This window comes from Electrona antarctica (assembly GCF_951216825.1).
Source record: "Electrona antarctica genome assembly, chromosome: 10".
NCBI classification, from domain to species: domain Eukaryota; kingdom Metazoa; phylum Chordata; class Actinopteri; order Myctophiformes; family Myctophidae; genus Electrona; species Electrona antarctica.
Window position 1 is genome coordinate 1,480,395 of NC_136791.1, and position 20,000 is coordinate 1,500,394.

At 40.5% G+C, this 20,000-nt stretch overlaps 1 protein-coding gene across 1 annotated transcript in view; it reads right to left on the reverse strand.

Moving 5' to 3' along the window:
* The window catches only part of LOC306931193 (centrosomal protein of 152 kDa-like), an 88,674-nt gene that overhangs the window by 34,959 nt on the left and 33,715 nt on the right, over nt 1–20,000 (reverse strand). The window contains exons 14-20 of the mRNA XM_079512432.1: nt 19,404–19,505; nt 13,536–13,666; nt 11,372–11,500; nt 9,321–9,405; nt 8,895–9,023; nt 3,437–3,539; nt 66–358 (exon numbers count right to left, since the gene is read on the reverse strand). Of these exons, the coding sequence (XP_079368558.1) occupies nt 66–358; nt 3,437–3,539; nt 8,895–9,023; nt 9,321–9,405; nt 11,372–11,500; nt 13,536–13,666; nt 19,404–19,505 (972 nt within the window). The remainder of the gene's footprint in view (nt 1–65; nt 359–3,436; nt 3,540–8,894; nt 9,024–9,320; nt 9,406–11,371; nt 11,501–13,535; nt 13,667–19,403; nt 19,506–20,000) is intronic.

A 20,000-nucleotide genomic window follows, 5' to 3' on the forward strand; every position in this document is an offset into this window, starting at 1 on the left:
GTACCGTATATGTGTGTTGTGTTGGCATGCGTGCGTGTATTAATATAATTAAGTAAACATATAACCTGTGTAGTCATGTCCTGCAGGTACTTCTGTTGCAGTTCTCTCCTGGTCTCCATCCTGGCGTCTTCTACGGCTCTGAGCCCAGTCTTCTCCGCTTCCAGCAGCAGCTGCTGCCTCTGGACACACAGTGCGGAGGCCAGCTGCTCTGGAGACACACCTCCACCCGTCTGAGCGGCCTCCAGGGGTGTCTCTGTCTGGCAGGCCTCATCACACAGAGACACACCTCCACCCGTCTGAGCGGCCTCCAGGGGTGTCTCTGTCTGGCAGGCCTCATCACACAGAGACACACCTCCACCTGGCAGTGGAAGAAATATATACAGTGTAATATCATGATATATATTTTCTTGAAGCAGTATCACACGATATTATCACAATGTTTCATGCGTTTTTTTATGGTTAATTTTCAAGTTACTTAACAGTACAACCACCTACAAGGTAAGAACCCTAACCCTAACCCTAACCCTAACAGTACAACCACCTACAAGGTAAGAACCCTAACCCTAACCCTAACAGTACAACCACCTACAAGGTAAGGTTACTTAACAGTACAACCACCTACAAGGTAAGAACCCTAACCCTAACCCTAACAGTACAACCACCTACAAGGTAAGGTAAGGTAAGGTAAGGTTACTTAACAGTACAACCACCTACAAGGTAAGGTTACTTAACAGTACAACCACCTACAAGGTAAGAACCCTAACCCTAACCCTAACCCTAACAGTACAACCACCTACAAGGTAAGGTAAGGTAAGGTAAGGTTACTTAACAGTACAACCACCTACAAGGTAAGAACCCTAACCCTAACCCTAACCCTAACCCTAACAGTACAACCACCTACAAGGTAAGGTAAGGTAAGGTAAGGTTACTTAACAGTACAACCACCTACAAGGTAAGGTTACTTAACAGTACAACCACCTACAAGGTAAGGTAAGGTAAGGTAAGGTTACTTAACAGTACAACCACCTACAAGGTAAGGTTACTTAACAGTACAACCACCTACAAGGTAAGGTTACTTAACAGTACAACCACCTACAAGGTAAGGTTACTTAACAGTACAACCACCTACAAGGTAAGGTTACTTAACAGTACAACCACCTACAAGGTAAGGTTACTTAACAGTACAACCACCTACAAGGTAAGTTACTTAACAGTACAACCACCTACAAGGTAAGGTTACTTAACAGTACAACCACCTACAAGGTAAGGTTACTTAACAGTACAACCACCTACAAGGTAAGTTACTTAACAGTACAACCACCTACAAGGTAAGGTTACTTAACAGTACAACCACCTACAAGGTAAGGTTACTTAACAGTACAACCACCTACAAGGTAAGGTTACTTAACAGTACAACCACCTACAAGGTAAGTTACTTAACAGTACAACCACCTACAAGGTAAGGTTACTTAACAGTACAACCACCTACAAGGTAAGGTTACTTAACAGTACAACCACCTACAAGGTAAGGTTACTTAACAGTACAACCACCTACAAGGTAAGGTTACTTAACAGTACAACCACCTACAAGGTAAGGTTACTTAACAGTACAACCACCTACAAGGTAAGGTTACTTAACAGTACAACCACCTACAAGGTAAGGTTACTTAACAGTACAACCACCTACAAGGTAAGGTTACTTAACAGTACAACCACCTACAAGGTAAGACCTTAACAGTACAACCACCTACAAGGTAAGGTTACTTAACAGTACAACCACCTACAAGGTAAGGTTACTTAACAGTACAACCACCTACAAGGTAAGGTTACTTAACAGTACAACCACCTACAAGGTAAGACCTTAACAGTACAACCACCTACAAGGTAAGGTTACTTAACAGTACAACCACCTACAAGGTAAGGTTACTTAACAGTACAACCACCTACAAGGTAAGGTTACTTAACAGTACAACCACCTACAAGGTAAGACCTTAACAGTACAACCACCTACAAGGTAAGGTTACTTAACAGTACAACCACCTACAAGGTAAGGTTACTTAACAGTACAACCACCTACAAGGTAAGGTTACTTAACAGTACAACCACCTACAAGGTAAGGTTACTTAACAGTACAACCACCTACAAGGTAAGACCTTAACAGTACAACCACCTACAAGGTAAGGTTACTTAACAGTACAACCACCTACAAGGTAAGGTTACTTAACAGTACAACCACCTACAAGGTAAGACCTTAACAGTACAACCACCTACAAGGTAAGGTTACTTAACAGTACAACCACCTACAAGGTAAGGTTACTTAACAGTACAACCACCTACAAGGTAAGGTTACTTAACAGTACAACCACATACAAGGTAAGGTTACTTAACAGTACAACCACCTACAAGGTAAGGTTACTTAACAGTACAACCACCTACAAGGTAAGACCTTAACAGTACAACCACCTACAAGGTAAGGTTACTTAACAGTACAACCACCTACAAGGTAAGGTTACTTAACAGTACAACCACCTACAAGGTAAGACCTTAACAGTACAACCACCTACAAGGTAAGGTTACTTAACAGTACAACCACCTACAAGGTAAGGTTACTTAACAGTACAACCACCTACAAGGTAAGGTTACTTAACAGTACAACCACCTACAAGGTAAGACCTTAACAGTACAACCACCTACAAGGTAAGGTTACTTAACAGTACAACCACCTACAAGGTAAGGTTACTTAACAGTACAACCACCTACAAGGTAAGGTTACTTAACAGTACAACCACCTACAAGGTAAGACCTTAACAGTACAACCACCTACAAGGTAAGGTTACTTAACAGTACAACCACCTACAAGGTAAGGTTACTTAACAGTACAACCACCTACAAGGTAAGGTTACTTAACAGTACAACCACCTACAAGGTAAGACCTTAACAGTACAACCACCTACAAGGTAAGGTTACTTAACAGTACAACCACCTACAAGGTAAGGTTACTTAACAGTACAACCACCTACAAGGTAAGGTTACTTAACAGTACAACCACCTACAAGGTAAGACCTTAACAGTACAACCACCTACAAGGTAAGACCTTAACAGTACAACCACCTACAAGGTAAGGTTACTTAACAGTACAACCACCTACAAGGTAAGGTTACTTAACAGTACAACCACCTACAAGGTAAGAACAACTAAAAAGGAAAAAGGAGTAACAGACCATTTAGACCAAAATACGATTTTTTGGCGAACGAAACCATCGTTAATTTAAGTATAAATGATGGTTAACTTAACTGCAAATAACTGCAAATTATTAACTGCAAATCATAGAATGTGCATTCACTGTATCACGATATATCTGATATCCTTGAAAAGGCATATTGTGGAGACATTGTATCATCTCGACGATATTTATCACCATATCGGCCACCCTTACCTCCACCCGTCTGAGACACCTTGTCCAGTGTCTCTGCGGTCTCCGCCTGTCTGTCCTCCAGTGTCTCCGTCTGTGTCTCCGACTGTACCGAGGTCCTCTCCATCTGCACGGACAAATATGAACTCACTTACTGCCAAAGATAACTTTGACGACTTTGACAAAATCAACCGATAATCAACAGTAGGTTGCTTATCACTAAGGCCAAACGGAATCTGCGGGTTTTTTTCTGTTTTTCTGCGGTGACTCCGGAGGAAAATCTGCGGGATTCTGCGGAGTGTTTTTTTTTTCTTTGAAGGTTTTAGACAGTTATCCAGGACTATAATCAATGTGTTTAGAGCAAAAATAACTCTAAATATGCCAAATAAACCTTAAAGTACCACAACAAAGTAATTAAGATCTACCGTAAATCCTCATTTATAATCCGGGGCTTTTATTTGTCTTAACCGATTCTGATACCGGGCTTTTATTGGAAGGAGGCAGCTATAAGCAGCCAGAAGGAGGCCTATATTTCTACTTTTCAAACAGATCATAATGATAAATCACATTTTGGGTCTGTTAGACAGTTAGCACCCTGTAACATGTACTGGACTCATTTATTGAAACCAAGTCCTCGTAAAATATTAAAAAGTGCAGTTGCAGGTGCTCACTGGTCATTTTAACGTTTTTTTATAACAATATTGGCATATTGCCTATGGCAAATACCATAATAAAATCAACATCAATTTTAAACTATGATTCCCTGCTTTCATATGACATGAAAAGAAATCCAATGGCAGTCCCTCAGTCAAATCTGGTCACAGTACTATTTACTATCCTATTTATTATTATTCAAATAGGCTATGGTATGGTATGTATCTATGCCTACAGTTAGGCTAATGACAAGTTCAGATGCAAATACTAATAACATAAAATGTAAAATAAAAAATGTAAGGTATAGGCCATTTCCTATAATATCAAAGCAGCTAATATGAACAGTGCAACACTGCAGTGATCCAACTATTGCAACTTCAACGGGGGAGAGAGAGTCGCGTTAGAGAGTTGCGTTAGAGAGAGAGACGCGCGCGAGAGAGAGAGAGAGAGAGAGAGAGAGAGAGAGAGAGAGAGATACGCAGAGAGAGAGAGAGAGAGAGAGAGAGGAGTGGGGTAGAGATGGGATTTATGGCTCTTTGAAGGGAGCCGGATCTCTGGGATCCGTTCCTTTCAGAGAGTCGTTCAAAAGACTGGCTCTTTTGAACGACGTTCCCGATGGGTGGGGGGGGGGCAATATCTGCCCAGGGCCTCCCTAGTGACTCCCCACTCCCCAGTGCCTCCCCAGTGTCTCCCCAGTGCCCAGTGTCCCCCCCAGTGCCTCCCCAGTGTCCCCCCCAGTGTATCCTGCTTAGGGCGCCAGCTTGCTTATGACCGGCCCTGGTTGAAACCCCCCTGCCCCCCTCCTCCTCTAAAAAGGAACGGCTCCCTACTGTGAACCGGATCCCATCGTTCCTTTCAAAGAGCCGTTCAAATGATCCGACTCGTTCACGAACGTCACATCTCTAGAGTGGGGTCGCGTTAGCAACAGGCTAGGCTCACAGCATTATCGGTACGTTCGTTCTATAAGGCTAGATCCGTCTGGGGGGCTGCTAAGCCCCCAAACGGTAGCGATCTACCCTTTAATAGTACGGGTACATTCGTTGCATGCAGCGTCATGCCACAAACAGAAACAGTACTCTCCCTCCGCAGTTAGACTGCTGCTCTCGTTGTCCGTGGCCATGAAAAGTGCTTATAGTGGCGTTCTCTCCCGAAGTTTGTTTGTTGCGTTGTGCACGAGCGCGAGCAATATGCGACCACCGGCATTTGGACACTAGTGACAGCCAGCCATGCAGTCAGGGCAGCGAAGGTAACAGATACGGCACTTGAAAAAGACTTCCGACAGCTTTTGAAGTTTTGATATAAAGCTATATTAAATATTCTCGTCCAGAGCCTCCAACATATTAGTCAGCCGTAGAGAATGAGGGGAGGAGGGAGGGGCGGGATGCATCCACTGGTTAATATTATGCTGGCCTGGGTAAAGTAAACTACAACATGAACGGGTTAAATTTCCGCGGAAAATCTGCGGCGTTTTCATCGGAACACCGCGGCCGCGTATTCCGTTCGGGCCTGCTTATCACTCGAATGCAATCTAGTGATAAGTAACTTATCACTCGAATGCAATGTGTCTCGCTGCACCCCCAGGCCGCCGATAGTAAAGATGAATATTCTGTGACTGTACTTTAAAGGTGAGTAAAAAAATAAAAAAATAAAATTCTGGCAGTGAGGGCTATGTTGGTTAAACAAATCTGGCAGTAAATACGTTGACGATGTCACATCTTTGATACAGAAAGGCCGATCGTAGACTACAGCACGACCCGAGTGCAAAATCAATTCTATTTAATATATTTTTTATCCCACGATTTTGTAACCCATTTTTCAATTATCTAATGTGATCCTGGGCTCTGCACACCCTCCGCCAACCTATGTAGTCCCCATATATAGGGGACATGGGGAGAGCAACGGACTTGAACTCATGCTTCCTTCCTGCCTGAGTGTCCAAGTTGCTCCTTTACACCTGACAGGGGGGAGTTTCCCTGGTTGGACGTAGCGCGTGGAAGGAACACGTTATTCCAACCAGTTCCTTTCCCCTCCATCAGGAGCCCCGGCTGGCCAGGGGGAGGCAGTTTGCAAAATCAATTCCAATCCAATATATGAACGTTATGACCTGACCTACTACTAGTAGAAACATTTAGACATGGTACAGATGATATATGAACGTTATGACCTGACCTACTACTAGTAGAAACATTTAGACATGGTACAGATATATGAATGAACGTTATGACCTGACCTACTACTAGTAGAAACATTTAGACATGGTACAGATGATATATGAATGAACGTTATGACCTGACCTACTACTAGTAGAAACATTTAGACATGGTACAGATGATATATGAACGTTATGACCTGACCTACTACTAGTAGAAACATTTAGACATGGTACAGATGATATATGAATGAACGTTATGACCTGACCTACTACTAGTAGAAACATTTAGACATGGTACAGATGATATATGAACGTTATGACCTGACCTACTACTAGTAGAAACATTTAGACATGGTACAGATGATATATGAACGTTATGACCTGACCTACTACTAGCAGAAACATTTAGACATGGTACAGATGATATATGAACGTTATGACCTGACCTACTACTAGCAGAAACATTTAGACATGGTACAGATGATATATGAACGTTATGACCTGACCTACTACTAGTAGAAACATTTAGACATGGTACAGATATATGAATGAATGTTATGACCTGACCTACTACTAGTAGAAACATTTAGACATGGTACAGATGATATATGAACGTTATGACCTGACCTACTACTAGTAGAAACATTTAGACATGGTACAGATGATATATGAACGTTATGACCTGACCTACTACTAGCAGAAACATTTAGACATGGTACAGATGATATATGAACGTTATGACCTGACCTACTACTAGTAGAAACATTTAGACATGGTACAGATGATATATGAACGTTATGACCTGACCTACTACTAGTAGAAACATTTAGACATGGTACAGATGATATATGAACGTTATGACCTGACCTACTACTAGTAGAAACATTTAGACATGGTACAGATGATATATGAACGTTATGACCTGACCTACTACTAGCAGAAACATTTAGACATGGTACAGATATATGAATGAATGTTATGACCTGACCTACTACTAGTAGAAACATTTAGACATGGTACAGATGATATATGAACGTTATGACCTGACCTACTACTAGTAGAAACATTTAGACATGGTACAGATGATATATGAACGTTATGACCTGACCTACTACTAGTAGAAACATTTAGACATGGTACAGATGATATATGAACGTTATGACCTGACCTACTACTAGTAGAAACATTTAGACATGGTACAGATGATATATGAATGAACGTTATGACCTGACCTACTACTAGTAGAAACATTTAGACATGGTACATATATGAATGAACGTTATGGCCTGACCTACTACTAGTAGAAACATTTAGACATGGTACAGATGATATATGAATGAACGTTATGACCTGACCTACTACTAGTAGAAACATTTAGACATGGTACAGATGATATATGAACGTTATGACCTGACCTACTACTAGCAGAAACATTTAGACATGGTACAGATGATATATGAATGAACGTTATGACCTGACCTACTACTAGTAGAAACATTTAGACATGGTACAGATGATATATGAACGTTATGACCTGACCTACTACTAGTAGAAACATTTAGACATGGTACAGATGATATATGAATGAACGTTATGACCTGACCTACTACTAGTAGAAACATTTAGACATGGTACAGATGATATATGAACGTTATGACCTGACCTACTACTAGTAGAAACATTTAGACATGGTACATATATGAATGAACGTTATGACCTGACCTACTACTAGTAGAAACATTTAGACATGGTACATATATGAATGAACGTTATGACCTGACCTACTACTAGTAGAAACATTTAGACATGGTACAGACATATGAATGAACGTTATGACCTGACCTACTACTAGTAGAAACATTTAGACATGGTACAGATGATATATGAATGAACGTTATGACCTGACCTACTACTAGTAGAAACATTTAGACATGGTACAGATGATATATGAACGTTATGACCTGACCTACTACTAGTAGAAACATTTAGACATGGTACAGATGATATATGAACGTTATGACCTGACCTACTACTAGTAGAAACATTTAGACATGGTACAGATGATATATGAATGAACGTTATGACCTGACCTACTACTAGTAGAAACATTTAGACATGGTACAGATGATATATGAATGAACGTTATGACCTGACCTACTACTAGTAGAAACATTTAGACATGGTACAGATGTGCTATTCCTGTACTTGTCCTGCATTGTTTCTGGAAATACTTGTTTTCCCAAGGTTCTTTTCACTTTTTAGCCTTGCAAATTCTTCCCGTTTTGTTACTGGAAAACAAGTGTCCCTTTTCGACACTTCTTTTCATTGTAAAAATCGCACCCATGTGAACTGAGTGGTGCAACTCCCCTCTCCCCCTGCCCCCCCCCCCCCCCCCCCTCTCTCTCTCTCTCTCTCATTAGCAGGCAACAGTGCAGCACTATCTCACTCTCTCTGTTTCTGGCACAACAGCGCCACTTTTGCCCCTACTGCTACTCATAGTCACATAGGTTAAAGTCACATAGGTTAACACGGACATTGCTGTTCCTTGGAGTGGTTGCAACACTCAAAAGGAATCTGAATAGCATCCACTGTGTTGCCAATGGCATGACGCATGTTCTCAAATGACACATCTGTTCCATGGTGTTGTTCCTACTAGGTCAAAAACAGTCATGGTACCTTCACGCGTTCCTCCTCCCAGGCGGTCCTGGCTGAGGCCAGGTGGGCCTGGATGTTGATCTGATGTTCTGCTTCCAGCTCTGACCTGAGCTTCTGAGCAGCTCTGGTGATCTCATCCCTCAGCTTCACCTGAAACGTATATTAAATGTTTGTATTAGAGAAGTTCTTTTCTTTTTTTTTCTTCTTTTTTTTGGCTTTCACCTTTATTTTATATTTTTTTTATGGAGGGACAGACAGTAGGCTGACAGGAAATGGGGAGAGAGATGGGGGGTGACATGCAGTAAAGGCCGTCGGGATCGGGAGTCGAACCCGCGGCACACTGCCAGACTGGATTACCAGCCAAGGTGCCTGGACCACTGAGCCATGGCCCAGGAGAAGTTATTTTCTTGTGTAAATGCGTGTGAATTAGAGAAGTACTTTTCTTGCCTCCAGTTGGTCTTTCTCCTTACAGACCGACACGTAATCCTCCTGGGTGGCTGTCAGCCTGTCGGTGGCCTCTGATAGCTCAGTCCTACAGGAGGAAACAAGCTGTCCTGACAATACATTTATACACCGACAGATATATGTATTAGTGTGTATTTATTTAAAGGGCCACTTCACCCCTTTTGCAAACAGATCTTATTTTAATGTTTGGGAGACAAGAAACACTTTCCTGGGGTTTATATGTGGGTAATAATGTGTTTTTAGATATTTTAGTATTTCAAAGTGTCCATGGACTCCATGATGTCATGGACACTGGGCTCACTTACTTCCCGGACTACATCTAGGAAAAATAAAGAGGAAGGTGCACGGAGGTTGTACATGCCCAAATTTGGGCATGTACAACTTCCTGGTCTCAACTAGGGTTGGGATTCGGAACCGGGTCCATTCAGACCCGGTTCAGACATTGCGGATCCGGAGCCGGTTCCATCGTTTTTTTATTAACGGTTCCCCAAGCAGATCTCATCAGTCGTCATTTAGCTCCGCTGTGTCTGTCTGTGCATGCATGCAAGCAGAGCCAAGTTACTGGGGTGACGTCACCCCACCTACATGAGTGAATTAGTGAGTGAGTGGGGTCGGGGGGGGGGGAGGATACCACTGTTCTGTGCATTCAGCGACCGCTCGGCGGTCACCGCCGCGGAGCAAGTGTGGTTAACGGAGAGGGAAATTACTCTGAGGCTGAGCACGCAAAGTACAATAAATGTGATGAGTTCCCTGCAAAGGTTGTTGCAACTTGCACCACCAGTTGCACGTTCACATTGAGGAAATATCTCAAAATCAATATGCCTGCCTAAACGAGTCCACGACGCACAAGATTAATCTAGGCACATCGTGTTTGAGAGCCTGCGGAAAGCCGTGGCTGCACTCCCCGCAGTTTCACCACAGCTAGCCGGCGGGGGACGAGGATGATGCAGGACTGGTTCACCTTCCCCAGGCTAGTACACGTTAGAAAATACAAACTACTAACTTCTACAGAGCTTTTTATTAGACTTATTGTAGCCTACAACTGTTGTTAATGGTGTTAATTTAGAACGCCAATGACTCGTCTTTCTGTCTGAATCACGTTAACTATAGAGCCATGAATTAAATAAAAATCAATTTGTCTGCACTTATTTTTTACAACTTATAAGCAACTCAACTGCTTTTGATTTGGCTCTAAATTAATCGCGTGACTGTTGAGAGCTCAGCCAGGTGCATATACCCCCATAGATTGATTACTTTATAAACAGAAAAAAGCACAGGAACGTAGCCTACAGTTCAATACAAGGTCTGCTAAGAGGATTGTATAACGGTTAACCCAAGAAAGCACCTGGCATGGCTTGTTTCCATTAGGGTAAGGGGTCCTTCATATTAAATTAATCTGAACATTAAAGACACAACATTTGTCACCACAACAATATCATTATTGCAATGTGTACTGTAGCCTATATTTAATATACAGTAGCCTACAAATTGCAATATACAGTACAAATTGCAACAATGATATTGTGGTGGCTAGCTGGTGGTGAAGCATTTTCAATAATTGAATGAATGAATTTGTGTTTATTATGTACTTGGTTAGGTTAGTTATAATATAAGCATAATGTATGTCAGAAAAAAGGGGGAAAAAAATAATATTAGGATCCGTTAAGGGAACCGTTAGGAACCGGAACCGTTAAGAGGGATCCGGTAAGGATCCGGAACCGTTAAAATCCTAACGAATCCCAACCCTAGTCTCAACTGCGCATGTTTCTTTCCTTCCATGGAGCACCATGGAGCAACATGGCGTCGCCCGTACGGTCTTCGCGTCTCGTCCTCTTTAGACAGTCCTTGTCCACAAGGAGGAGCAGTGCACCAAAGCATTATGGGAATTGTAGTCCAGGAAGGAAGTGAGCCCAGTGTCCATGACATCATGGAGTCCATGTCCATTGTCTCCAAACATCATTAAAATAAGATCTGGTTGCAAAAGGGGTGAAGTGGCCCTTTAGCTGTAGAAGGACACATTGTGAGGGTCTTACTGTAGCTTCAGGACGTCCCGTTGGTGCGCAGCGGTCAGCTGGTCCAGGTGACCTTTGTGCTCCGAGGTCAGCTGGGTTCTGACCCGGTGGACCACGTCGTTCCTGTACTGCTGCTGGGTGCGCTCGTACCTGGAAACAAACACACCCAAGCCCATCAGAACCACACGTTACATTACTGGACTGCTGCTGGGTGCGCTCGTACCTGGAAACAAACACACCCAAGCCCATCAGAACCACACGTTACATTACTGGACTGCTGCTGGGTGCGCTCGTACCTGGAAACAAACACACCCAAACCCATCAGAACCACACGTTACATTACTGGACTGCTGCTGGGTGCGCTCGTACCTGGAAACAAACACACCCAAGCCCATCAGAACCACACGTTACATTACTGGACTGCTGCTGGGTGCGCTCGTACCTGGAAACAAACACACCCAAGCCCATCAGAACCACACGTTACATTACTGGACTGCTGCTGGGTGCGCTCGTACCTGGAAACAAACACACCCAAGCCCATCAGAACCACACGTTACATTACTGGACTGCTGCTGGGTGCGCTCGTACCTGGAAACAAACACACCCAAGCCCATCAGAACCACACGTTACATTACTGGACTGCTGCTGGGTGCGCTCGTACCTGGAAACAAACACACCCAAGCCCATCAGAACCACACGTTACATTACTGGACTGCTGCTGGGTGCGCTCGTACCTGGAAACAAACACACCCAAGCCCATCAGAACCACACGTTACATTACTGGACTGCTGCTGGGTGCGCTCGTACCTGGAAACAAACACACCCAAACCCATCAGAACCACACGTTACATTACTGGACTGCTGCTGGGTGCGCTCGTACCTGGAAACAAACACACCCAAGCCCATCAGAACCACACGTTACATTACTGGACTGCTGCTGGGTGCGCTCGTACCTGGAAACAAACACACCCAAGCCCATCAGAACCACACGTTACATTACTGGACTGCTGCTGGGTGCGCTCGTACCTGGAAACAAACACACCCAAGCCCATCAGAACCACACGTTACATTACTGGACTGCTGCTGGGTGCGCTCGTACCTGGAAACAAACACACCCAAGCCCATCAGAACCACACGTTACATTACTGGACTGCTGCTGGGTGCGCTCGTACCTGGAAACAAACACACCCAAGCCCATCAGAACCACACGTTACATTACTGGACTGCTGCTGGGTGCGCTCGTACCTGGAAACAAACACACCCAAGCCCATCAGAACCACACGTTACATTACTGGACTGCTGCTGGGTGCGCTCGTACCTGGAAACAAACACACCCAAGCCCATCAGAACCACACGTTACATTACTGGACTGCTGCTGGGTGCGCTCGTACCTGGAAACAAACACACCCAAGCCCATCAGAACCACACGTTACATTACTGGACTGCTGCTGGGTGCGCTCGTACCTGGAAACAAACACACCCAAGCCCATCAGAACCACACGTTACATTACTGGACTGCTGCTGGGTGCGCTCGTACCTGGAAACAAACACACCCAAACCCATCAGAACCACACGTTACATTACTGGACTGCTGCTGGGTGCGCTCGTACCTGGAAACAAACACACCCAAGCCCATCAGAACCACACGTTACATTACTGGACTGCTGCTGGGTGCGCTCGTACGTGGAAACAAACACACCCAAGCCCATCAGAACCACACGTTACATTACTGGACTGCTGCTGGGTGCGCTCGTACCTGGAAACAAACACACCCAAGCCCATCAGAACCACACGTTACATTACTGGACTGCTGCTGGGTGCGCTCGTACCTGGAAACAAACACACCCAAGCCCATCAGAACCACACGTTACATTACTGGACTGCTGCTGGGTGCGCTCGTACCTGGAAACAAACACACCCAAGCCCATCAGAACCACACGTTACATTACTGGACTGCTGCTGGGTGCGCTCGTACCTGGAAACAAACACACCCAAGCCCATCAGAACCACACGTTACATTACTGGACTGCTGCTGGGTGCGCTCGTACCTGGAAACAAACACACCCAAGCCCATCAGAACCACACGTTACATTACTGTAACGCTCCGGTTCAGTCTCTATCCTTGTATTACTCTATGGTCTTACTACCTCTAGGTCACCTCAATGCTCTCCACACATTCTCCTACCTCTCAGCATCCTCCTGTTTCTCCTGGTCCAGCTCCTGGATCATCTGCCTCATCTTGGAGCACAGCTCAGCGTTCACAACCTTCAGGTTCTCCTCGCTCTGCCTCAGCTCCTCGTTCTGTTTCTCCAGGTTCTGAGGAGCAGTGAAGATACAGACCCATATGAACATATCCATTCATACATATATGAAGATACAGACCATATGAACATCTCTATGCATACATATATGAAGATACAGACCATATTAACATCTCTATGCATACATATATGAAGATACAGACCATATTAACATCTCTATTCATACATATATGAAGACACAGACCCATATTAACATCTCTATTCATACATATATGAAGATACAGACCATATTAACATCTCTATTCATACATATATGAAGATACAGACCATATGAACATCTCTATTCATACATATATGAAGACACAGACCCAACCATATTAACATCTCTATTCAATCATTATGAAGATACAGACCATATGAACATCTCTATGCATACATATATGAAGATACAGACCATATTAACATCTCTATTCATACATATATGAAGACACAGACCATATTAACATCTCTATTCATACATATATGAAGATACAGACCCATATTAACATCTCTATTCATACATATATGAAGACACAGACCATATTAACATCTCTATTCATACATATATGAAGATACAGACCATATTAACATCTCTATTCATACATATATGAAGACACAGACCATATTAACATCTCTATTCATACATATATGAAGATACAGACCATATTAACATCTCTATTCATACATATATGAAGACACAGACCATATTAACATCTCTATTCATACATATATGAAGATACAGACCATATTAACATCTCTATTCATACATATATGAAGACACAGACCATATTAACATCTCTATTCATACATATATGAAGATACAGACCATATGAACATCTCTATTCATACATATATGAAGATACAGACCATATTAACATCTCTATTCATACATATATGAAGATACAGACCATATTAACATCTCTATTCATACATATATGAAGATACAGACCATATTAACATCTCTATTCATACATATATGAAGATACAGACCCATATTAACATCTCTATTCATACATATATGAAGACACAGACCATATTAACATCTCTATTCATACATATATGAAGACACAGACCATATTAACATCTCTATTCATACATATATGAAGATACAGACCATATTAACATCTCTATTCAATCATTATGAAGATACAGACCATATTAACATCTCTATTCATACATATATGAAGATACAGACCCATATTAACATCTCTATTCATACATATATGAAGATACAGACCCATATTAACATCTCTATTCATACATATATGAAGATACAGACCATATTAACATCTCTATTCATACATATATGAAGATACAGACCATATTAACATCTCTATTCATACATATATGAAGATACAGACCCATATTAACATCTCTATTCATACATATATGAAGACACAGACCATATTAACATCTCTATTCATACATATATGAAGATACAGACCATATTAACATCTCTATTCATACATATATGAAGATACAGACCCATATTAACATCTCTATTCATACATATATGAAGATACAGACCCATATTAACATCTCTATTCAATCATTATGAAGATACAGACCATATTAACATCTCTATTCATACATATATGAAGATACAGACCATATGAACATCTCTATTCAATCATTATGAAGATACAGACCCATATTAACATCTCTATTCATACATATATGAAGATACAGACCATATTAACATCTCTATTCATACATATATGAAGATACAGACCATATTAACATCTCTATTCATACATATATGAAGATACAGACCATATTAACATCTCTATTCATACATATATGAAGATACAGACCATATGAACATCTCTATTCAATCATTATGAAGATACAGACCCATATTAACATCTCTATTCATACATATATGAAGATACAGACCATATTAACATCTCTATTCATACATATATGAAGATACAGACCATATTAACATCTCTATTCATACATATATGAAGACACAGACCATATTAACATCTCTATTCAATCATTATGAAGATACAGACCCATATTAACATCTCTATTCATACATATATGAAGATACAGACCATATGAACATCTCTATTCATACATATATGAAGATACAGACCATATTAACATCTCTATTCATACATATATGAAGACACAGACCCATATTAACATCTCTATTCATACATATATGAAGATACAGACCCATATTAACATCTCTATTCATACATATATGAAGATACAGACCATATTAACATCTCTATTCATACATATATGAAGATACAGACCATATTAACATCTCTATTCATACATATATGAAGATACAGACCATATTAACATCTCTATTCAATCATTATGAAGACACAGACCATATTAACATCTCTATTCAATCATTATGAAGATACAGACCATATTAACATCTCTATTCATACATATATGAAGATACAGACCCATATTAACATCTCTATTCATACATATATGAAGATACAGACCCATATTAACATCTCTATTCATACATATATGAAGATACAGACCATATGAACATCTCTATTCATACATATATGAAGATACAGACCATATTAACATCTCTATTCATACATATATGAAGATACAGACCATATTAACATCTCTATTCATACATATATGAAGACACAGACCCATATTAACATCTCTATTCATACATATATGAAGATACAGACCATATTAACATCTCTATTCATACATATATGAAGATACAGACCCATATTAACATCTCTATTCATACATATATGAAGACACAGACCATATTACCATCTCTATTCATACATATATGAAGATACAGACCCATATTAACATCTCTATTCATACATATATGAAGATACAGACCATATTAACATCTCTATTCAATCATTATGAAGATACAGACCCATATTAACATCTCTATTCATACATATATGAAGATACAGACCATATTAACATCTCTATTCATACATATATGAAGATACAGACCATATTAACATCTCTATTCATACATATATGAAGATACAGACCCATATTAACATCTCTATTCATACATATATGAAGATACAGACCATATTAACATCTCTATTCATACATATATGAAGACACAGACCCATATTAACATCTCTATTCATACATATATGAAGATACAGACCATATTAACATCTCTATTCATACATATATGAAGATACAGACCCATATTAACATCTCTATTCATACATATATGAAGACACAGACCATATTACCATCTCTATTCATACATATATGAAGATACAGACCCATATTAACATCTCTATTCATACATATATGAAGATACAGACCATATTAACATCTCTATTCAATCATTATGAAGATACAGACCCATATTAACATCTCTATTCATACATATATGAAGATACAGACCATATTAACATCTCTATTCATACATATATGAAGATACAGACCATATTAACATCTCTATTCATACATATATGAAGATACAGACCCATATTAACATCTCTATTCATACATATATGAAGATACAGACCCATATTAACATCTCTATTCATACATATATGAAGATACAGACCATATTAACATCTCTATTCAATCATTATGAAGATACAGACCCATATTAACATCTCTATTCATACATATATGAAGATACAGACCCATATTAACATCTCTATTCATACATATATGAAGATACAGACCATATTAACATCTCTATTCATACATATATGAAGACACAGACCCATATTAACATCTCTATTCATACATATATGAAGATACAGACCCATATTAACATCTCTATTCATACATATATGAAGATACAGACCATATTAACATCTCTATTCATACATATATGAAGACACAGACCATATTAACATCTCTATTCATACATATATGAAGACACAGACCATATTAACATCTCTATTCATACATATATGAAGACACAGACCATATTAACATCTCTATTCATACATATATGAAGACACAGACCCATATTAACATCTCTATTCATACATATATGAAGATACAGACCATATTAACATCTCTATTCATACATATATGAAGATACAGACCCATATTAACATCTCTATTCATACATATATGAAGACACAGACCCATATTAACATCTCTATTCATACATATATGAAGATACAGACCCAACCATATTAACATCTCTATTCATACATATATGAAGACACAGACCATATTAACATCTCTATTCAATCATTATGAAGATACAGACCATATTAACATCTCTATTCATACATATATGAAGACACAGACCATATTAACATCTCTATTCAATCATTATGAAGATACAGACCATATTAACATCTCTATTCATACATATATGAAGACACAGACCATATTAACATCTCTATTCATACATATATGAAGACACAGACCATATTAACATCTCTATTCATACATATATGAAGACACAGACCCATATTAACATCTCTATTCATACATATATGAAGATACAGACCATATTAACATCTCTATTCATACATATATGAAGATACAGACCATATTAACATCTCTATTCATACATATATGAAGACACAGACCCATATTAACATCTCTATTCATACATATATGTGACTAAATTTGACTGAGGGACTGCCATTGGATCTTTTTGAATTTTCGTTTCTTCATGTCATATGAAAGCAGGGAATCATAGCTTCAAATTGACATATTGGTTGTTCAGTTTGACCCACCAGTTTTGGAGATATGGCTTATAGACTAATGTCTTGCAGAAAACAGCGAGTTGAGAAAACAGGCTTGAAAGGTTCACTTCTGTGTTCTCTAACATTACACCTAGCTACATGTTTAAGCATTTATTTCATATTTACATGTCGATTTCAGCTCTGACACTTATTTCAGACATGCTCTAGTATGTGAAGAGTCTGTCTGTGCTATTAACTGATTTTGAAAGAAGAAAAAAAAAAAAAAGGTTTTCTCCTCTGGTGAAAAGTTGTAATTTGCGCGATGGCAGCCTCTCAGTCAAATCTGGTCACATATGAAGACACAGACCATATTAACATCTCTATTCATACATATATGAAGATACAGACCATATGAACATCTCTATTCATACATATATGAAGATACAGACCATATGAACATCTCTATTCATACATATATGAAGACACAGACCCATATTACCATCTCTATTCATACATATATGAAGACACAGACCCAACCATATTAACATCTCTATTCATACATATATGAATATACAGACCCATATTAACACGCCAATCGCCCAGGACGAAGTTCACCGTCCTTTCTATTAGTAACACCCAACGCCCAGGACAAAGTTTTATCCAAAAGACGACGATTATTGATATCAAAACCGATCGCATCGCTCCACAGCCTGCGCCTGTTGCGCAATACGCGATGTTGCGTAACAGTGGGACGTCAACGAAAATGTTCCCCCCCCCCTGTTTAGCCAACGAGAACAAAAATCTTAAAACGTTAATAACTTGCGATCTAACTCACGATCTAAATCATCCCGTCCAATTCTAAGAAAAGATCCTGTGTTAGACGGCCCACCGCGGTCCGGTCGCTAGTCGCGATATAATTAATAAAACCTCCCGTTGTTGTCGATCGGCTCTAGAGTGTTTTGGCTACATCTAGCTGCTACATCCACATCGGGGATAACATCCGGTCCGTCGGGAAAAGTGCTCCGCTGCTATAACCCCGAGCAATCGGAGTGTTAACATCTCCATACATACGTGAAGATCAGACCATGTTAAATAGATAGAAGTGCTACAAACCTCTAGTTGTTCCTGTAAGTTCTGCTTGTCCTGCTGGAGCCTCAACAGGTCTTTCTGTGACGCTCCAGAAACATCTAGATGATGCTGACTGCTTTCCTTCATCTGGAGAGAACACGCACACATGCACACGCACACACACACGCACACACGCACGCGCACACACACGCACACGCGCACACACGTTACAGTGGTACAGCTCAGACGAGATAGGACATATCATTAGCCACGTAACGATTCACACAACTCACGATATGATTCGAATCACAATATTAGGTTCACAATTTGATTTTTCACGACATTATTTTCCACCGAATTTATATTATTATTTCTCTTACAAATCTTCATCAGATTTTCTCTTGCAATACCGTTTGTGCGTCTGTCGGTGCTGCAGTCTGTCGGTGCACTGCAGTCTGTCGGTGCACTGCAGTCTGTCGGTGCTGCAGTCTGTCGGTGCACTGCAGTCTGTCGGTGCTGCAGTCTGTCGGTGCACTGCAGTCTGTCGGTGCACTGCAGTCGACATCAACACCCCACCTTCGCCACCCCATGTTCTACCTGCCCCGCCATAGTCTCACGTTGCCAGACTGTTGCCTCTCGCAA